This window comes from Mastigoproctus giganteus, chromosome 1, assembly GCF_048544385.1.
Source record: "Mastigoproctus giganteus isolate SK-2022 chromosome 1, ASM4854438v1, whole genome shotgun sequence".
NCBI lineage: Eukaryota > Metazoa > Arthropoda > Arachnida > Uropygi > Thelyphonidae > Mastigoproctus > Mastigoproctus giganteus.
Window position 1 is genome coordinate 177,252,658 of NC_143575.1, and position 22,679 is coordinate 177,275,336.

The 22,679-nt window shown below is 38.7% G+C and overlaps 1 protein-coding gene across 1 annotated transcript in view; it reads left to right on the forward strand.

Moving 5' to 3' along the window:
• LOC150091323 (proto-oncogene tyrosine-protein kinase ROS-like) overlaps nucleotides 1–22,679 on the forward strand; it is a 712,204-nt gene that overhangs the window by 102,465 nt on the left and 587,060 nt on the right. Inside the window, exon 8 of the mRNA XM_090389969.1 lies at nucleotides 21,678–21,853. Coding sequence (XP_090246095.1) covers nucleotides 21,678–21,853 — 176 coding nt within the window. The remainder of the gene's footprint in view (nucleotides 1–21,677; nucleotides 21,854–22,679) is intronic.

The window sequence follows — 22,679 nt, forward strand, 5'->3', positions numbered from 1 at the left end:
GATCCCATCAGCATTGAGCATGCTCAAACCATTCAAGGCTTTATACACCTCTAACAGATCACCTCGGAGGTGCCTAGGGTCCAGACACTGTAATTTGCAAAACTTAAGTCTTTCTTCGTAAGAGCAACCCTTTGTTCCATTCACTAATCTTGACCTTCTCTGTACTCATTCCAGCAGCCCTACATCCTTCTTGAAATGAGGCCTCCAGACCTGTATACAGTACTCAAGATGTGGCCTGACCATTGCCTTATACAAGGGAATAATCACCTCATTATCCCTTTTAGAAAAATTCCTGTATATCATTGACAAAACACCATGAGTTACTCTTGCAGCCCCTCTGAACTGTTCACAAAACTTCATATCTGCCTGCACAATTACCCCCAGGTCCTTTTCATTCTCTACCATTGTCAGTGTAGTAACACATAGTTGATACGTTACTCTGGGGTTACTGTTTCCCATATGTAGTACTTTACATTTGTCAATGTTAAACTTCATTTGCCACCTCTCAGCCCATCTGCTCAACCTTTCCAGATCCTGTTGCAGCAGCATACTGTCATTAGTGTCCTTAACAATGCTTGCCAACCTTTGTATTGTCTGAAAACTTGGACATTAAGCTTGATATACCATCATCAATATCATTTATAAATACAGAAAACAACAATGGACCCAACATTGAACCCTGAGGGACTCCACTAATAAGATTAGTCCACGATGAGCAGTGTCCATTGATTACCACTTTCTGTCTTCTCCCCCCTCAACCATCCCTTTATCCATAGCATTAGCATTAGTAGAGACATATGATGCAAGAAAGCAAGCTTATGCACCATCAGCCAAAAAAAAAAAAACACTCCTTTCATATAGGCCTCTGAGATTGGGTAAATTCATACTATGATTTTTTTTTTTTAGCATTTCTCACCAACCATTGAAGTAAAAACGAAAACCAAAATCTTAATAACTTTGTATTTAAATTTACAATAGATTTACAGTAGATCAAACAAAACAAGTATAATTAAATTTACAGTGGATATACAAATAAAATGATAAAATACTGGTAATAAAATACTGAATTAAAATACAATAAAATATACTAGATTAAAAGCGCTAAAATAACTGTAGCTTTCGAAGGCTTCTGCCTTCTTCCTCAACAGTACACTTCTGTTCTGCAGTGCTTCTTTAAATACCAGCAGGTTCACGGTACATCTCACGTGATTCTACAGCACGTGTACTGTTCCCATGTGTGTTCGAACCGAAAGTGGCTCGGGAGCGCTCTGGGCGGAAACGTTCATCCCCTCCAAGGATTACCGTCTTAAAGAGGGGATGGATACGTATACCCTTGTCTCTATTTATATTATTCTCAATAGAACTAATTCTTAGGCTCTCGAGCCTCTTGCGGTCCCAAAACCTATGCGCCCGATCAGTGATGACGGCTTCGTCCGGGGAGATCTGATGCTGCTTCTCCCAAAAATGTTCAGCTATGGCGGATTTACCATAATCCGCATTTCTTATCGCGTTTGTGTGCTCCAGCATCAGATCTCCCCGGAGCAAGTGGCTCGAGAGCCTACGAATTAGTTCTAGTGAATATATAAATAGAGACAGGGGTGTACGTATTCATCCCCTCTTTGAGGTGGTAATCCTTGGAGTGGATGAATGTTTCCGCCTGGAGCGCTCCTGAGCCACTTCCGGTTCCAAAACGCATGGAAACAGTACACGTACTATAGAATCACGTGATATGTATGGTGAATCTGCTGGTATTTAAAGAGGAACCGCAGAACAGAAGTGTACTGTTGAGGAAGAAGGCAGAAGCCTTCGAAAGCTACAGTTATTTTAGCGCTTTTAATCTAGTATATTTTATTGTATTTTAATTCAGTATTTTATTACCAGTATTTTATCATTTTATTTGTATATCCACTGTAAATGTAATTATACTTGTTTTCAGTTATTTTAGCACTTTTAATCTGGTTATTGTATTTTAATTTAGTATTTTATTATCAATATTTTATCATTTTATTTGTATATCCATTGTAAATTTAATTATACTTGTTTTCTTTGATCTACTGTAAATTTAAATACAAAGTTATTAAGATTTTATTTTTCATTTTTACTTCAATGGTTGGTGAGAAACCATTGAAACAAACACTCCCATTTCACCCCTCCGTTTGTTCGAAATATCTGCCCAGCTGAGCTTTAAATTTATTTGGGCTATCAACTTCCACAATAAGGGATGGAAGTCTGTTCCACCAACCAACTACCCACTGGCTAAAGGCAAATTTCCGCACATCTATCCTACATTTGTCTTTCCTCAATTTGAATTTATGCCCTCTCAGGTGAATATTCTGAGCAAGAGGAAGAATCCCATCAGCATTGAGCATGCTCAAACCATTCAAGGCTTTATACACCTCTGTGAGATCACCTCACCATTGCCTAGTCTCCAGACACTGTAATTTGCAAAACTTAAGCCTTTCTTCATAAGAGCAACCCTTTGCTCCATTCACTAATCTTATTGCCCTTCTCTGTACTCGTTCCAGCAGCTCTACATCGTTCTTGAAATGAGGCCTTCAGACCTATATACAGTACTCAAGGTGTGGCCTGACCATTGCCTGATACAAGGGAATAATCACCTCCTTATCCCTGCTAGAAAAATTCCTGTATATCATTGACAACACATCATGAACTACTCTTGCAGCCCGTCTTCACTGCCCAGAGAACTTCATATCTGCTTGCACAATTACCCCCATGTCCTTTTCATTCTCTACCACTGTCAGTGTAGTACCACAGAGTTGATATGTTGCTCTGGGGTTACTGTTTCCCATATGTAGTACTTTACATTTGTCAATGTTAAACTTCATTTGCCACCTCTCAGCCCATCTGCTCAACCTTTCCAGATCCTGTTGCAGCAGCATAGCGTCAGTAGTGTCCTTAACAATCCTGCCAACCTCTGTATCATCTGCAAACTTGGATATTAAGCTTGATATACCATCATCAATATCATTTATAAATACAGAACACAATAATGGACCCAACATTTAACCCTGAGGGACTCCACTAATAACATTAGTCCACAATGAGCAGTGTCCATTGATTACCACTCTCTGTCTTCTGCCACTCAACCATCCCTTTATCCATAGCAGCAATTTGCCTCCAATGCCACACTGCTCCAATTTGTGCAGCAGTCTTCCATGTGCAACAGTATCAAAAGCCTTTCATATATCCAAATATATAATATCAAATTATTCAGTGTATCCAGTTCTTTTGTGACTGCAACATAGTATCCAATCAAATTGGTCAGGCAAGACTTTCCCTTAACAAAACCATGCTGTGTCCGAACTATACCTGAAGTCTTGTCTAGATGATCCTGTTGTGCTTCTTTAACAAGTGCCTCCATTAATTTTCCTGGAACAGAAGTTAAACTCACAGGTCTATAATTACTTATGTCAACCTTTGATCCTCCTTTGTGAATTTGGGTCACATTTGCACATCTCCATTTGTACCTCTCCTGAGTCCAAGGAAGCTTTCATAATTATAACTAAGGGTTTGCTTACTTCCTTTGCTGCCTCCTTTAATATAACTCGATAGATGCAATCCACCCCGGGGGCCTTTTTTATGTTTTTCCTCAACAATTTCTCCTCCACTTTCCTCTCGGTTATTACAAAATCATCTCGCTCACTGCCAGAGTTTACTTCACCTCTGGCATTCTCCTTCCTGAATAACTCCTCATGTGTGAATGTAGATGCAAAATACTCATTTAGTTTGTTAGCCACCTGAGCAGGATCATCAACAGTTGAACCATCAATATCCAGTGTACCAATCTGATTCATCCCTTTCCTTCTAGAGTTTACATAGGTAAAGAACTCTTTGTTATTTTTCTTTGCATCCTTTGCCAAGGATTTCTCATAATCTGCCTTTGCCTGCCTAATCTCCTTTGTGACTTGGTTACAGACCAGCTTATATCGATCATAGGCTTCCATGTCACCCATTAATTTATATGTATCCCATTCATTTTTCTTCTCTGCCACATGTGTCATTAGTTCATCTCACATCCATTTAGGCCTAAACCTTGAACAATATGTCTTAGTTGGTATGTAAAGGGCGTCCATAGCCGAGGGGTCAGGAGCGGGAGTGCAGTGGCACATGCTCTTTGAGTAGACCGGGGTTCAAGCCCCTGACTGCTAAATACGGTCGATCTGCCAACCCGCTCTGGACCAGCGTGGCAGATTATGGTCCATTTCCCTCAGCATGAATTGTTGAGGAGGCTTCCATCCTGCAGTGGGTTGATAATGGCTGCAATTAATTTTTTTATGTAAAGTCTAGTAGCTTCCAAGATAAATTCTTTGAATGATTCTCATTTTTAATTTGCTTTTGGTAACATCATCAATTGGTTCCTCTGTATAGAATTTAAATACTGTCTCAGACCATCGTAGTCGCCTTTACGAAAGCAAAAACCCTTCCCTTTACCCCTGATGGTAGTTACCTCTTTGAGTAAATCCCACTTCAGCACACGTTGATCACTGACACCTAGTGGTTCCTTTATCTGCAAATTCTTATTGCCTGAAGAATCACTACTGATAATCAGATCAAGAATATTACTCCCTCTAGTTGCCTCCCGAACATGCTGACGTAGAAAACAATCATCCAATAAATCCACAAAAGCCTTGCTAGTGTGTGAGTGACCAACCCACATATACCCGTCAATATCTAGGAAATTAAAATTCCCCATTATAAGACTCTTATTTACTGGCCCACTCTGTTTCCCTGTACAGTTTCTTATTATAATCATCAGAGTCATGAGGCCTATAGCACACTCCTACTCTCAATTTTGATCTCCCAATGCTTATGTCACATCAAACTGACTCGACACTGCACTGTCCAGCGATGTCGACTGGCATCACTTCCTTGGATTTTATGCATTTCTTAACTAATAGCATAAGCCCCCTCCCTTCCTATCCTGTCTGTCCTTTCTGTACACATTGTACTCCCCAGATTCCAGTTCTGTATTCTTTACACCTGTGTGACATCACATCTCTGATATCCTAACAATATCTGCCTTTGCTGTTTTGACCAACACCTCAAATTCATCAAATTTATTTACCAAACTCCTAGCATTGGTGTACATGCAAGTATACATGCACCTGTTCCTATTCTTAGCTACCCTAACACAAGCCATGTGTTTACTTGTACCGCAATGACTCTCAGCAGTCTCTGAAATACCCTGCATCTTGTTTTCTAGGCTGCTGCTCATTCCAATAGAAGCAGTGCAAGAATCACTTTCACCTCTGCCAGTGGCTACTGTTAATCTATTATTCCTTGTATCCCCCAAGCTAGCAGTTTTCCGACCCACCTAACACTGCCTCGATAGCATCAGCAAATATTCTTGCACCCTTTCTATTTAAGTGTATCCCATCCCTGTAGAAGCAGTCTCTCCTATTAACAAGTACAGACCAGGCTGATAAAAATTCTACCCCTTGAGCCTTGCACAATTTTTCCAGGGTCGAATTGATCGACAAGGCTCTCATCATATACTCCCTCCTATCATGTCTAGGCAGAATTGCAGACACTTTCAAATTCAACCGTAATTCACGGTTTTTTTTTCAACAGTGAACCTGTACTTGTTAAGTAATTCTGCCGGTCTCCTACTCTTAATATCATTAGTGCCACGTGTACAAAAATATCACCTTTTGTGCTCTTAAAAGATGATATCCGCTCTACAACATCATCAAAGGTGATATTGTTGTACACATTGGCACCAATGACATTAAGAGTAGGAGATCTGCAGAATTTACTTAACAAGTACAAGTCAATATTGCAAAAAAGTCGTAAGTTTGGGTTAAATTTGAAAGTGTCTGCAATTCTGCCCAGACACGATAGGAGGGAGTACGTCTTGAGAGCCTTGTCAATCAATTCAGCCCTGGAGGGAATGTGCAAGGCTCAATGGGTAGAATTTTTTTCATTGGTCTCTGCTTGTTAACAGGAGAAACTGCTTCTACAAGGATGGGATTCACTTAAATAGAAAGGGTGCAAGAATATTTGCTGATGCTATCGAGGCAGTGTTAGGCTGGTTGGAAAACTGCTAGCTTGGGGGGGGGGGATTCAGTCTAAAAGGTTAAATGTAGCCACAGGCATAGGTGAAGTTGATTCCTGCACTACTTCTATTCGAATAAGTAGTGGCCTAGAGCGAGGGGTGCTGGGGGTTTCAGGGACTGATGGCAGTCATCTTGAAACACGTGGGTATATGGGATGTGTTAGGGTAACTAAGAATAAAAATAGGTGCATGTATACTTGCACAAATACCAATGCTAGAAGTATAGTAAATAAATTTGATGAAATGAAGTGTTGGTTAAGACATCAAAGGCGGATATTGTTGGGATATCAGAGACGTGGTGTCACACAGATATTAGGAATGCAGAATTGGAATTTTGGGAGTACAATGTGTACAGAGAAAGGATAGAAATGATAGGAAGGGAGGTGGTGTTATGCTGTTAATTAAGGAAAAACAGAAAATCAAAAGAAGTGCAACCAGTTGATATAGGTGAACAGTGCACTGTTGATTCAGTTTGGTGTGAAAAAAGCACTGTGAAAAGAAAAATAACAGTAGGAGTAGGTGTGTTATAGGCCTAATGACTCGAATGAGTACAATGAACAATTGCACAGAGAAATAAAGTGGACTAGTAAAGCAGAATGTCTTATAATGGGGGATTTTTAACTTCCCAGATATTGAATGGAACTTGTGGATTGGTCACTCGCACATGTAAGAATTTTGTGGATTTATTGGACGATTGTTTTTCTGCAGCAGCATGTTCGAGAGGCAACCAGAGAGGGTAATACTCTTGATCTGGTTATCAGCAGTGATCATTCATGTATTACGAATTTGCATATAAAGGAACCACTAGGTGGCAGTGATCACAGTGTACTGATGTGGGATTTACTTAAAGATATAATTACCATCAGGGGTAAAGAAAAGGGTTTTTGCTTCCGTAAAGGTGACTACAGTGGTCTCAGACAGTTTTTAAACTCTGTACTGTGGGATCAACTGATGATGTTATCAACAGTAAATTCTAAGTGGGAAGCATTCAAGGAATTAATCTTGGAAGGTACTACAAGTTTCATACCTATTAAGAAATATTGTTCAAGGTTTAGGCCTAAATGGTTGTCAAATGAACTAGTGAGACTCGTAGCAGAAAAAATGCATGGAATGCATATAACTTATCAGACAACACAGAAGCCTATGGTAGATATAAGTTAGTCTGTAATCAAGTCACAAAGTAGGTTAGGCAGACGAAGGCAGATTATGAGAAATCTTTAGCAAAGGTTACTAAAAAAAACAGCAAAGATTTCTTTACTTATATAAAATCTAAAAGGGGATGAATCTGATTGATCCACTTGATATTGATGGTTCAACTGTTGATGATCCTGCTCAGATAGCAAACAAATTTAATGAGTATTTTGCATCTATATTCACACATGAGGAGTTATTAAGGATTGAAAATGCCAGAAGGTTATCAAATTGAAGCAGGGTGCTTAATGATTTTGTAATAATTGAAATAAAAGTGGAGGAGAAATTGTTAAAATTATACATAAGAAATGCACCTGGGGCAAATAGGATCTATCCAGTTATATTAAAGGAGGCAGCAAAGGAATTAAACAAACCCTTAGCCATAATTATGAGAGTATCCTTGAACTTGGGGGAGGTCCCCACAGGTTGGAGATGTGTATATATATCCCTAATTCACAAAGGGGGATTGAAGGCTTACACGAGTAATTACAGACCAGTTAGTTTAACTTCTGTTTCAGGTAAAATAATGGAGTCACTGGTTAAAGATGTATTGCAGGATCATCTAGACAAGACTGCAGCAATAATTCAGACACAGCATGGGTTTGTTAAGGGAAAGTCTTGTGTGACAGATTTGATTGGATATTATGATGTGGTTACAAAGGAACTGGATGCAAAAAATGATTTTGATATCATATACTTGGATTTCAGGAAAGCTTTTGACACTGTTGCGCATGGAAAACTACTGTACAAATTGGAGCAGAATGGTATTAAAGGTAAGTTGCTACAATGGATAAAAGGTTGGTTGAGTGGGAGAAGACAGAGGGTGGTATTCAATGGGCGCTGCTTGTTGTGGACCAATGTTATTAGTGGAGTCTCACAGGGTTCCGTGTTGGGTCCACAGTTGTTTTGTATATTTATCAATGATATTGATGAAGGTATATCAGACTTAGTGTCGAAGTTTTCAGATGATACAAAAGTTGGCAGTGTTCTTAGTGGCAGTGTTTACAAATGCAAAGTACTGCATTCCCACAGAAATTCAAATTTACAAATGCAAAGTAATCCCACAGAAACGTATCAACTCTGCGGTACTACACTAAAAGTGGTGGAAAATGGAAAAGACCTGGAAGAATTGTGCAGTCAGATATGAAGTTTTCTGAGCAATGCAGACAGGCTGCCAGGGCAGATCATGGGGTTTTGCTAATGATTTACAGGAATTTTGCTAGCAGGGAAAAGGAGGTGATTGTCCCTCTGTATAAGGCAATGGTCAGGCCATGCCTTGGATATTGCATACAAGTCTGGAGACCTCATTTTAGGAATGATTTGCTTGAGCATGTACAGAGAAGGGCAACAAGATTAGTGAGTGCATGAAGGGACCCTCTTACCAAGAGAGGCTTAAGTTCCGCAAATTGCTGTGGCTGGAGACTGGGCACCTGCGAGGTGATCTGATTGAGGTGTATAAGGCCTTGAATGGGTTGAGCACGTTGAATTCTGATGGAATTCTTCCACTTGTTCAGATTACGAACCTAGAGCGGCATAAATTCATATTGAGGAAAGACAGATGTAGAATAGATGTGCTGAAATTTGCCTTTAGCCAGCAGGCGGTTAATTGCTGGAACAAATTTCCATCTGTTGTGGAAGTTGATAGGTTAAATAAATTTAAGGAGGAACTGGACAAACATTTAGAGGGAATTGGTGTGTAATTTTTTAATTTTTTAATTCGTTATTTTATTATTATTAAATTTTTTTGGATGATGCTGCATAAGCTCATACATTTGCTATCTTGCATCACATGCCTCTACTACTACTTCTAGTGCTGTTGTTATTTGGTTTTTAAGAGCATTAGCAACTAAGGCCATATTGCTCTGGGGATATGTGGTGGTCATTCCCTGACCTTTCCGCATCCTCCGTATTAGGTGGTCACGGGCTCGAACCCCGGTCTAATCAAGAAGCGTGTGCTATGCACTACGCACCTTACTACTACTGCTACTAAATGTATATTCTGTGAGTCTTAGCCCAGCTTCAGTTGATGTAGTGAATGCTTGAGAGCTGATCTTTAGATAGACTAGGGGGTTGGCAATCACTAATACATAAGATGATTTTTGTATGGCATTTGCAATGATTTCATTTATAATTACACTTAAATAGAAATGGTGCAAGAATAATGTTTGGTTGGAAAACTGCTAGATTGGGGGGGGATACATGGAATAATAGATTAACAGTAGCCACTGGCAGAGGTGAAAGTGATTCTTGTACTGCTTCAATTGGAATGAGCAGCAGTCTGGAAAACAAGATGCAGGGGATTTCAGAGATTGCTGGGAGTCATTGGGGTCAAGTAAACACATGGGTTGTGTTAGGATAGCTAAGAATAGGAACAGAATAGGAGTGTGTACACCAATGCTATAAATTTGGTAAATAAATTTTATGAATTTGAGGTGTTGGTCAAAACATCAAAGGCATATATTTTTAGGATATCAGAGACGTGGTGTCACACAGATATAAAGAATGCAGAACTGGAATCTGGTGAGTATAATGTGTACAGGAAGGACAGACAGGATAGGAAGGGAGAAGGGGTTATGCTATTAGTTAAGAAACACATAAAATCCAATGTGTTACAGCCATTCGACATCGCTGGATGGTGCAGTGTTGAGTCAGTTTAGTGTGACATAAGCACTGAGAGATCAAAATTGAGAGTAGGAGTGAGTTTTACGCCTAATTACTCTGAGGTGTATAAAAAAAAAAATTGTACAGGGAAATAGAGTGGGCCAGTGAATCAGAGAGTCTTATAATGGGAAATTTTAATTTCCCGAATATTGACTGCAATTTGTGGGTTGGTCACTCACACACTAGCAAGGCTTTTTTAGATTTATTGGATGATTGTTTTCTACATTAGCATGTTCGGGAGGCAACTAGAGGGAGTAATACTCTTGATCTGATTATCAGTAGTGATTCTTCATGCATTATTCCTTTATCTGCAGATTCATGAAGAATCTGCAGATAACTACCATCATGGGTAAAGGGAAGGGTTTTTGCTTTTGTAAAGGCAACTACGGAGGCCTGAGATAGTATTTAAATTCTCTACGGTGGAAACAACTGATGATGTTACCAACAGCAAATTCAAAATGGGAAGCATTCAAAGAATTTATCTTGGAAGCTACTAGGCTTTATATACCAACTAAGAAATATTGTACAAGGTTTAGGCCTAAATGGATGTCAGATGAACTAATGAGACATGTGGTAGAGAAGAAAAATGCATGGGATACATATAAATTAATGGGTGACATGGAAGCCTATCATAGATATAAGCTGGTCTGTAACCAAGTCGCAATGGCAGATTATGAGAAATCTTTGGCAATGGATGCAAAGAAAAAAAGCAAAGAGTTCTTTACTTATGTAAATTCTAGAAGGAAAGGGATGAATCAGATTGGTCCGCTGGATATTGATGGTTAAACTGTTGATGATCCTGCTCAGGTGGCTTACAAACTAAATGAGTATTTTGCATCTACATTCACACATGAGGAGTTATTCAGCGAGGGGAATGCCAGATGTGAATTAAACTCTGTCAGTGAGCTATATGATTTTGTAATAACTGAGAGGAAAGTGGAGGATAACTTGTTGAATATAAACATAAAAAAGGCACCCAGGGTGGATGGGATCTATCCAGTTATATTAAAGGATGCAGTAAAGGAAGTAAGCAAACCCTTAGCCATAATTATGAGAGCTTCCTTGGATTCATGGGATGTGCCCATGGACTGGAGATGTGCAAAAATGTGACCCCAATTCGCAAAGGAGGATCAAAGCACGACACAAGTAATTATAGACCTGTTAGTTTAACTTTGGTTCCAGGGAAATTAATGGAGGCACCGGTTAAAGGAGCACTGCAAGGTCATCTAGACAAGACTTCGGTTATAGCTCGGACACAGCATGGTTTTGTTAAGTGAAAGTCTTGACTGACCAATTTGATTGGATACTATGATGTGGTCTCAAAGCAACTGGATGCAGGGAAATTTTGATATCATATATGTGGATCTTAGAAAGGCTTTTGATACTGTTGCACATGGAAGGCTGCTGCACAAATTGGAGCAGTGTGGCATTGGAGGCAAATTGCTGCTATGGATAAAGGGATGATTGAGTGGGAGAAAACAGAGAGTGGTAATCAATGAACACTGCTCTTTGTGTACTAAAGTTATTAGTGGAGTCCCTCAGATTTCAGTGTTGAGTCCATTGTTGTTTTCTATATTTATAAATGATAATGATGATGGTATATCAGGCTTAATGTCAAAGTTTGCAGATGATATGAAGGCTGGCTGGATTGTTATTGACAGTATGCTGCTGCAACAGGATCTAGAAATGTTGAGCAGATGGGCTAAGAGGTGGGAAATGAAGTTTAACAATGACAAATGTAAAGTACTACATATGGGAAGCAGTAACTCCAGAATAATGTATCAACTCTGTGGTACTACGCTGACAGTGGTAGAGAATGAAAAGGCCCTGGGGGTAATTGTGCAGGCAGATACGAAGTTTTGTGAGAGTGTAGATGGCATACAAGAGTAGCTCATGGTGTCTTGTCAATGATATACAGAAATTTTTCTAGCAGGCATAAGGAAGTGATTATCCCCTTGTATAAGGCAATGATCAGGCCACACCTTGAGTACTGTATACAGGTCTGGAGGTCTCATTTTAAGAAGAATGTAGAGCTGTTTGAACGAGTTGATATATTGATCTATATTTTTTTAGGAGCATTAGCAACTAAGGCCATATTGCTCCATGGATATGCAGTGGTCATTCTCCGACCTTTCCGCATCCTCCGTATTTGGTGGTTACAGGCTCGAACCCCTAATTAATGAAGAATGGTGTGCTATGCACTGCTGCGCCTGCCCACCTGGCTACGGAGGCTCCTTTGGAACGAGTACAGAGAGGGCAACAAGATTTGTGAATGGAACAAAGGGTTGCTCTTATGAAGAAGAAGAAGGGCTTAAGTTTTGCAGATTACAGAGTTTGGAGATTAGGCATCTGCGAGGTGATCTGATTGAGGTGTGTGAAGCCTTGAATGGTTTGACAGTGTGCTCAGTGCTGATGGGATTCTTCCTCTTGCTCAGAATAGATTTTTGTATTTAGATTTTATTTAGATATTATAGATTTTATCACCTGAGAGGGCATAAATTCAAATTGAGGAAAGATAGTTGTAGGATAGGTGTGCAGAAGTTTGCCTTTAGCTAGTGGGTAGTTGATTGGTGGAACAGACTTCCGTCTTTTGTTGTGGAAGTTGATAGCCTAAATAAATTTTAGTCTGAACTGGACAGGTATTTGGAATGAACAGAGGGGTGAAATCGGAGAATTTTTTTTGGCTGGTTCTGCATAAGCTTGCTTTCTTGCATCGTATGCCTCTACTAATGCTAATATCCCATTTATTTATATGCATTTCCTTTTTGTATGCAGGAGACCTGTGGTTACTCAAAAAGTTTCCACCTTGAAAGTCTACCGCCAGAAAGTTTCTACATTTGGAAACCCGCTATGCTTTTAGTTCCAATACATTGAAAAGAATTCTTGAAAGTTTCATCAGCAGAAGCCTTCTCATTTGAGGCTTCACAAAGATTCTCTCAAGATTTCTTCTTTCAATGCATCGATTTTTTAAAATTTCTTCTTAAGTAATGAAATCCTCTCAAATTCATTTACCCATTGCTTTCACAGAACTGACCAAATTTAATCTTTAGAGTTGGAAGGAAAATCTTCATTGGATTCACTAATGGAACATTCTGCACACTACTCATTCCTGGCTCATATTGTACTTCTTTGAGGCCAGTCATGTTTGATGTAATGGTCTGCACTAGAACAAAACTGTCCCACAGGCATAAGAAACAATATTTTATGAATCCCGTCTTGCACACCCAAAGACTGCGATTGCTACAGATATTTCACTGATCATTATTGTATTTAATTGCTTCAAGTAGTGTCTTCATGTTATAGTATGTCTTCTTGAGATGAACATTAGTTGGTATAAAAAGCACTTAATAGCTTCAATGATTGCTCCCCTTAACACTTCTTATTAAAATTTGAAATTTTAGCATCATCAGTTGATTCCAACAAAAATAATTTGGAAACTGTCCAGGACTAGTGTAGTAACCTTTATAAAAGCAAAATTCCTTTCCTTTCCTCTCTATGGAATTTATGTATTTTAATAAATATGTACACTATGATCAATGTCATCTAGTGGTTCCGTTTTGTGAAGATTTGTAATGCATGAATAATCACTTCTGTTAACCAGATAAAAAGTATTGGTTTCTTTTGTTGTGCTGGTGTAGAAAAGTCATCCAGTAATTCCAAAAAAGCTTTGCTACTGGATGAATTATCAACCCACAACTGGATGAATTATCAACCCACAAATTCCAGATAATATCTGAACAGTAAAAATCTCCCATAATAAGATATTTTGATTTGCTGTCCCACTCTGCTTGTCTGTATAGCTGTTGATTATAGTCATCACAGTCATTTGGCCTATAACATACTCCTGTTTCCATTTTGTTTTCCAAGTCCTTATGTCATGCTTACTAACCATTACACTTGACACTCATGTCAACCTTCTGCCCTTAACTAAGAAGCATAACTCTTCATCCTCTTCTGTCCTGTCTGTCCTTTTTTGTGTCACTTATCTGGATGAAGCACTAAAGGAAAGGAAATGCTCTTTTTGCTGATGCAATTTCAAAGTTTACTTTGTGGCACAATTTGGACTGATGACAGATGAGAACTTTGAGTTTTCTGATACTAGATCATGGGCTGCAAATCCTGAATCAACAGGGTCAATCTCCCACCTTAATAATAATTAGTAGTAGTCAGTTGACCATTGATATTACTTTGGCAACTGCTGGGTCTCACAGCAAGGATCAAGGTTTGGATGGTGCAAGCTATCTGAGCTGCCAGCGATCACAACCCAGTTACTTTCAGTTAATATCCACTGGTACAAGGGACTTCTACAAGCATTACACTATCCTGCGTTATAAAACAAAAAGTGATTTGGGAAATCTTCAATAATTTTATAAGGGAAACGTTCACCTTGGAATAGATGGCCTGCTTGTAGGGCCTCACTGCACTTGAGCAGTTGCATCAAATACAGAAGTGTATCATTGATGCATGCAAGGAAGCCAAGCCCAAATGGAAGAGGATAAACATTCCCAACAAACAAGGTACTAGATAAAATAGTCTTACAGAACAGCTCTAATGCGGAATCTGACATACAAACACAGATGTGACTCATCCTTCTAATGCATTGCTATGCATTAGATGGCTAAGTTGTCTAATGCACAACAGTGCATTAGATATATTCAATGAAAACTTTGAACATTATATGCATTAGATGAAAACTTTAAACATCACAATGGGATGTTCAAAGTTGTCTGAAGGTCTTTGTGATCCTCTCCCTATGAACACAGGCAGGATGACAAGCATGACTGAAACTCACAAATCTTGTACAGCCACTCCACAACTTATGTAAATTCAACTTTACTTAAATTTTTGCTGGCTGGTGCAAACTTAAAAAAAAACATGGAAATGTATTTTGTATCCCATAGGAAATAAATGGAGGACCTGACTAGGACGGCAAAAATGCATAGGTGGTATTGTAGTTCCACCAGCCGCTGTAGTTCCATGCCCCCTAGGCCTGTCAATGCTCTGCCAATGCCATTATGCCATCTATCTTGTGCTTCTCATATTATTTTTGATTATAAAATGTTTGAACTGGCACTTGTCTTACAATCTTTTTATTGTGCATTTCAAAGCACACTTTTGTAATTTTTCCTGTGTGTGAGATAAAAAAAATTGAATAAATAATTCTATTTACATGTTCGTTGAACATTTCTTTTTTACTTCAATCAAATTTGGCATGCATAGTTGTGAGTGCTGCATAAACATTTAGGGAAATTCCAACACATAAAATTTGACTTGTGTAAAATTCAGCTGAATGCAACCCTTATGTAAGTCAGGAGTGGCTGTACTTTGGTGTAGGATGCCATCAGCTCATTGTGTTGAACTACCAGTGATTAATGCTCACTCTCCTCAAGCTAACCCTAATCTTTGGGGTTAGGACAGATTTCTACCCTCACACCTACATTCCCACAGAATTCCTCAGAAGGCATCCTCCCTTAAGCCCTCCCCCCCCCCAAAGCTCCTCTGCACACCCTAGAATTAAAATCGTTTAGGATGGGATAATGACATTAGACCCTTGGCATAAGACACTCTTCTCATTGATGCTGTCCTAAGAACTGCTAAGGTGGAATTTCTGGAAACTCCTGTCACTCTAGGATAGGATCAATTTCTGATTCTACCTTATCCAGGAGCAGGAGCATAAATACTGCTGATGCAACTCAGCTGGCATAGAATTACACTGGGTGGGTTGTAGTTTGTGGAGCTCCTGCCATGTGAACAATGTGCAAACCCCCAGATCTCTGTGAATAGAATAACTGTGACCCAGGTTCCCCCATCGCCAGTCTGGGTGGGATTTGACCACATTTAAACTATACCTACGACAACTTCTCTCTTTTATTTCCCTTGGAATGCCTCTGACTTTCTCCCCACCCTTCAACTTCTACTATATCCCGCTCCATTCTACACTGAAATTTTACTTCAGGGTCCATCAGCTTGTCTACAACACCACCTGGAACTGTAAGAGGTCAGTAAGAGCACTAATAAATAGACACCTCCTTGCACAGGGAATAACCATTCGAATAATTGCTGCTTCCTGGTAACAAAGTGGCCAGTTGGCAACACCACAATAGAACACTATACAACTCACAAATTGCTGGCCTGGCCTTTAGCTACATCACAGACATTGCAGTGAGGGGAACCCTGGGCACCGCAGTTACAGTAGCCTCATCACACATGGCGTGATATGTTCTTTCCATTCACATTTTACTTACCATATTCAAATTCTACATCCACTATGTCTGAGGGACACCCCATTTGCAACATCCCTGCAATGTCTGCATTTGACTTAACCGGTACTTTAAATTCATCAAATTTATTGCTGTACTCTTAGCATTAGAGACAACAGTTGAATTTGACATAATGAGGTAGAGAGCTTTTAAGCCGGACAAGATCGAAAAGAGGAGATTCCAAATTACCAAGTCTCTGACAGGGAATATCGGAATGGACATATGCACAAATACCAGCTTTGAGGCGAAAGGAATCATAGAGTGACCAGCTAGGTCGGTGTGACTAGAAAACGGAAGCCAGCTGGAGTTGTGAACATTAAAATCACCAAGGAAAATTAACTCACTGTTAGGAAAGTTGGACCGGAGAAAGTCAAGTTGCAAAGAGAGGAAGTCAAAGAGCTCCAAGTGATTAGTGGAATTGGGAGAATGGTAGAGACAACAGTTGAATTTGACATAAAGAGGTAGAGAGATTTTAAGCCAGAGAAGATCGAAAAGAGGAGATTCCAAATTACCAAGTCTCTGACAGGGAATATCAGAACGGACATATGCACAAGTACCACCTTTGAAGTGAAAGGAATCATACAGCGAATAATTTGGGCATCTGAGATGAGCAGTAGTTGAATCAACTGATAACTGAGATTCTGTCAGAAAAAGTACATGGGGTTTGGCAGACTGCAAGTGGAAATGGACATCGTTGAGATTAGAATTGAGCCCACATATATTTGTGAAATGAATTAGGAAATGTTTGGGAGGTTTAGATCTTATCGCAGATAACCATACTCTATTAATTTGACAATTCATGGTAAGAAAAAGTAGGTTGGACATGCTGTACGAAGTAATGAAATTTTTGGATATGGTGTACACATTGTAAGAATATACCCAGATCCTTGACATAACGTGGCCTCAACAATGTTCCCCCGCATACACACTGCTCGGACTCCCTCCAGTCACTATCTGGCAGAGTAGAGGTAGCAAGATTATACACTAGCTGATCCGGAAGCCTCCTAGACAGTTACCAATAGGTTTGGTCCAGTGTACTAACTAGCAGCCAGCCTGCGAACTCCATTTTAGAGCTGTACCCTCGAAATGTAAGGAAGATTGGATCTCGCCACGATGTTCATCATAACCTCAAAAGTCATCAATCATACTGCATGATGGAAGAGATGGGGAAGGGTTGACCGGAACTTAGCTCTGGAGACTAAACATGGGTTCCACCACTTCAAGCCTCTAATAAGCAAAGTGGTGGTATTGCACCGGTTGATGAGAGTCATCTACCGCCTAGTACTGCCTGGTAACACAGAGGGGCGGCATTCCTCCATGTGGTGTGATTGCCACACCTCGACCCCTGCTTACGTTGGTTCACGCCTGGGTGGTCACCCACCATGTGTTTGTGCATGGAGGTTATACCCAGGATTACTAACAGTCCCACCATCGTGAAGGTGCAAGCAGAGGATTTGGCTGCCACAGACCGTCTGGACTTCGCCGAAATTGGGTCCACTTGACTTGAGTGTCACCCGAATATCAGTTCCATTAGTGTTTAGATTCCCAGGTAGCAAGGACAGCTTGTCTGGCATATCTGGGAGAATGTCTGTGACAACCTCAAGGACTAACTTCCTAGACTTTTGCAATTACTAATGACCTTGCACAGATTGTTCATTTACCTACAAGAATACCGGATAATCATAGCCATACAGCCAACACACTTGATGTTTTTCTCACAAACAACCCTTCTAAGTACACGGTCAAAGTGAGAGGTCCTTTAGGCACCTCAGATCACAACTTGGTGATTGTGTCTTCTCTAATGGGCCTTTATTTCATGGCTATTCCCAATCTCGTATTGTTTGGCATTACAAGAATGCAAAATGGGATGACCTGCGAGATTTCTTTTCTTCTTTTCCTTGGTCGGATTACTGTTCCAAAACTTCTCATGTTTGCTCAGATCGTGTCAGATATTGTTCCCACATCTGGGGTGGTGCCCCCAAAACCTCTCTCTCTGGCTTCTTGATTCCATTCAGAAGAGGGCAGCTAGGTTAATTAATGATTCATCTCTAACAGAATCTCTCCACTCACTGTCTAATAGATGTACTGTTTCTGCTGCATGCCTCTTTTCCCTCTTTTACAGATACTTCCTTGGGCACTGTTCTTCTGAATTGGCTTCTATAATTCCCGCTGTCTCTTTCAAAACAGTCCGAACACGTGCCGCCATCAGCCAACATCCATTTACTGTCCAACTTCAAACTCACAGAACCAACTTTTCATCTTCCTCGTCTATTCATTCAACTGCCATTTTCTGGAACAACCTTCCTCCATACATATTTCCTGAAAATTACAGTCTACAGAAATTCAAGTCTAATGTCAACAAACATCTTCTTTCATCTTCTTAACCTCCAACCCAACCCAACCACGGTACTAAGTACTATAGATTCCAATACCTCTCGTGTTTGGGGTTTACATTAAAAAAAAAAAAAAAAACAAAAAAAAAACAAGTATCTGTGCACCTGTTTTTGCTCTTAACATAGCTTAACCTAGCCCATGCACTCAGATCACTGAATTATGACCACTCCATTCGTAATGGACTATGCTGTATAGTTGCAGTATAAAAGCTGAACAGCTTCATACACTAGAGAAGTGGTAATTTCCATCTGGTCTTGCAAGTAAAAGTGATAGAGTAGCATTTATGGGATTAATAGTAAAGATATTATGGAGCTTAAAAAGGGCATGATTGTGGGAGCTTGTGCATCAGGTGCTTCTGTATCAGAAATTGCATGTCTTGTTGGTTGCTCACAGCCCACTGTGGTTAAGCCATACTAAGAATGGCGTTGAACGGGTCTTTGCATAGCTTCTCTAGTCTGAAGCCTTATTGCTTTTGCTTCTATTTAAGCTAAATCATTGAAGCTCTGTTAGCAAATTTATAAATGTGTCTGATGTTTGGTGCTTGGGTAGGATATGAGGAGTGTCAACAGAGGAGTGTCCACATATTAATAATAGTGCATTATACTTTTTGAATGTTAAAATTAGTTACTGCCTGAGTAAATGTTGGAGTGAATGTGATATTCAGAGACATTTGCAAGAACATTTAAATGGATTTGGCATGCCATGTTTTGAAGATTGCAACCTCTTGCAGATTGAAACATGAATAATATAATGTATGATGATAGACAAAATGCTTGGCTCATTCTCTCTCTCTCTCTCTCTCTCTCTCTCTCTCTCTCTCTCTCTCTCTCTCTCTCTTATTTCCTTAACATTCTAGAGCAACTTTAGCATTAGTAGTGATATATGATGCAGAAAGCAAGCTTATACTGCATCAGCCAAAAAAAAAAAAAAAAAAAAACCCACTTCCCATTTCACCTATCTATTTGCTCCAAAAGTTTAAAATGCTTGAATTTATTTAAGCTTTCAACTTCCACAACGACAGATGAATGTTTGTTCCAGCAATCAACCACCCACTGGCTAAAGGCAAATTTCTTCACATCTCTTCTGCAACTGTCTTTTCTCAATTTGAATTTTTCCCCTCAAGTGTGTATCTGAGTAAGAGGAAGAATCCTATCAGCATTGAATTTGAATTTTCCCCCTCAAGTATATATCTGAGTAAGAGGAAGAATCCTATCAGCATTGAGCTTTGCTCAAACCATTCAAAGCCTTATACACCTCAATCAGATCACCTTGCAGGTGCCTTAGTCTTCAGACACTGCAATTGTTCTATAACCTTTATCTTGATGAAGTGAAATAGCTGTTTTTCATTAAGCAGCAGCCTTTTTCCATTGTCATGTCATTGTGACAGCGGATAGGGTGAGGTGAGAATCGCCCATAGATTCACTGGAAATACTGAGCTATATAGCAATGAACTAAAGTAAAATTTTTTTCAGTGCTGCTTCTTTATTCTATTTATAACGTTATCTCTCTCTCTCTCTCTTGGAACAATTTCTTTCTCTTAACTTATACTGTTTTACTTAAATCTTCCTGTAAACAACTATTTTCAGAAATGAAGCAATATAAATGAAAAATAAATCCAGGACATATTTAGTGATGAACACCTCTGGATTGAATTAGTTTCCATAAATAGTAAATTGGTTGGACATGCATATATCATCACCAGTTTATGAATTAAAGGTCTTTAATTACTAAAATAATGACATTTTATCCATTTTCAGTTCTCCATTTTTTAATGGAAATTAGTTTAAAAAAAAAAAAAAAAAAAAAGCTTGTAGGACATCTGTGGTTTTGGGTATTCAATAAAAACAGGAATGAACGACCTTTGTTCATATGTGGGTGGGTGCCCTATAATCTATCTCATGACCCATCCCTTCTCATCTCTCTCTCTCTCTCTCTCTCTCTCTCTCTCTTACAGATGTTCTTGTTTCTGCTGCATGCCTTTTCTGTAGATACTTCCATGGGCACTGTTCTTCTTGACTTTTATAATCCCCCCCTCTCTCTTCCAAACCAGCCCAAACACATTCCACAACCATTCAGCATCCTTTTACTATTCATACTCACAGAATACCAACTTTACTTCTTCCTCATTTATTCCTTCAACTTCCATTGTACATATTTCCTGAAAATGACAATCTATAGAAATTTAAATGCAATGTCAATAAGTATCTTCTTTCATCTTCTCAACCTTCGACTCATACACTGTACTAAGTACCTTTTGTCTTTGAGGGGGAAAAAAAAAAAGAAAAAGGAAATTTTATAAATTGCCAGCCAAGTCCCCTGGTTTTTCAATTTGTATGTTTCTATAGTGTCTCATATTGTGTATTTCATATTGTGTATTCCTGGTTTTTCATGTTGTATATTACAAGGATTTATTTTTAAATAATATGCTAATTATTGAAATTGTTTAAGAATATTGCAACTGAAACATATAATTAAAATAAATGAAGGTCGAGCATCTCATAATAATTTTACAATTGCATGAGATGTAATTATTATACAATAAAATAAGATATGAAGGAATAAAATATTTGTATTAATGTGATTTTTTTTACCTTGAAAATGCTTACAAGAGTGTCAATGTTTGGCAAAGTACTTGTTTTGGCTATTTGTTAGTTATTTTGGAGGTTAGGGTCTACTAGCCATGATTTTGTTTTTTAATTTGTAAAACAGTCACTCCCATTTATAAATACTTCTAATGAGAGACATTTTAGAGTTCATTAATGGGAAAGAAAATTACATAGGATGATATAGTCTCATTCCTTCTGTCTGAGAAATGACAAAAAAACAGCAACAAAAAAAAGTTTGTCTGCTGGTATGTTAATCACGGAAGGTTAAAATTTTATTGAAGGATAAGAAATAAAAGGTTTAACATGTATTTTTTTTTTTTTTTTTTTTTTTGTGAATTACAGTTGGTCACATGAAATGGATCCATTGGTCAGAACTTTGCACACGTTTGCCCTGACCTGGATTGCTCATCCCTGCTTTAAGGCTTTAAACTCTTCAATTCTTTCACATGAAATATACTTTATCTTTTCTAACTCATTATTTTCTTTCAGGTATAGCATTTCACATCAAACAAGGGCTTTTATTCATATCTGAATCTTCTGGACATATATATAGATTAACAAATCACAGGCATTATGCAGAAATAGTTTTCAACAGTTCCAAAAGACCAGGTCTTCTCTCAGTAGATTGGCTCTATAACTGGTTATATATGGTTGAAGATGGACAGGTAAGTTTTTCATTCAAAAGGCACTTTTATCTTTACCTATTAGCAACCTAATCAAGCATAAAACAGTTTAAATTTGGAGGAAAGGTTTGAGCTGAAATCAAGTTCATTACAAGAAAAACAAATCAGTGTTTTACCCTGACCTCAATCTCATTAAGACAAAAGTGTACAGTTGAAGCTAAAATATGCAAAAGTGTTAACTTGATAAGATAATTCAAGCTGAAATAAATTTAACCTTAATATGATTACCAAATGACATAGTAATGCAAGTAATAACTTTAATGAAAATGATTTTATTTAAACTACATGTATTGCTCCTCTGAGGATCCTCATCAATAAATAAATATTGCTATAAAAATAAAAGCTCATTAACTTATTAAGATTTAGGTTGATTTTATAATTAATATTAATGTGAAATATGACTGTACAGTGTATTACATAATGTTGGCAAGCTGCTTACGCTGTTGACTAGCCTCTAGGTGACCTGCCAAAAGAATGAGTTATTAACAGTGGGTTGCAAGTGTCAATTGATATTGTGTGTGTTACTTGCAGGTGTGGTGGTTTCTGGTTGGTTTTAAAGGCTGTGAGATTATGCTGCTGTTATTGAATTTGTCTATTTTTCCTGTTGCCTATTCTTTATGAGTATTTATGTAAGGTGGTTTTTATGTTGCTTTGTTTACCTGTTCTTGGTTGTTATATGGAATTGCTGATAACAAAATTGGTGATGGGATAAACAGCAAGGCAGTAGACATTCGTCCTCCCACTCCTGGATACTTTGGGCTTCTTGGAAATTTCTATTTTGTGTGCCTAGGAAGTTATAGCAAATGGG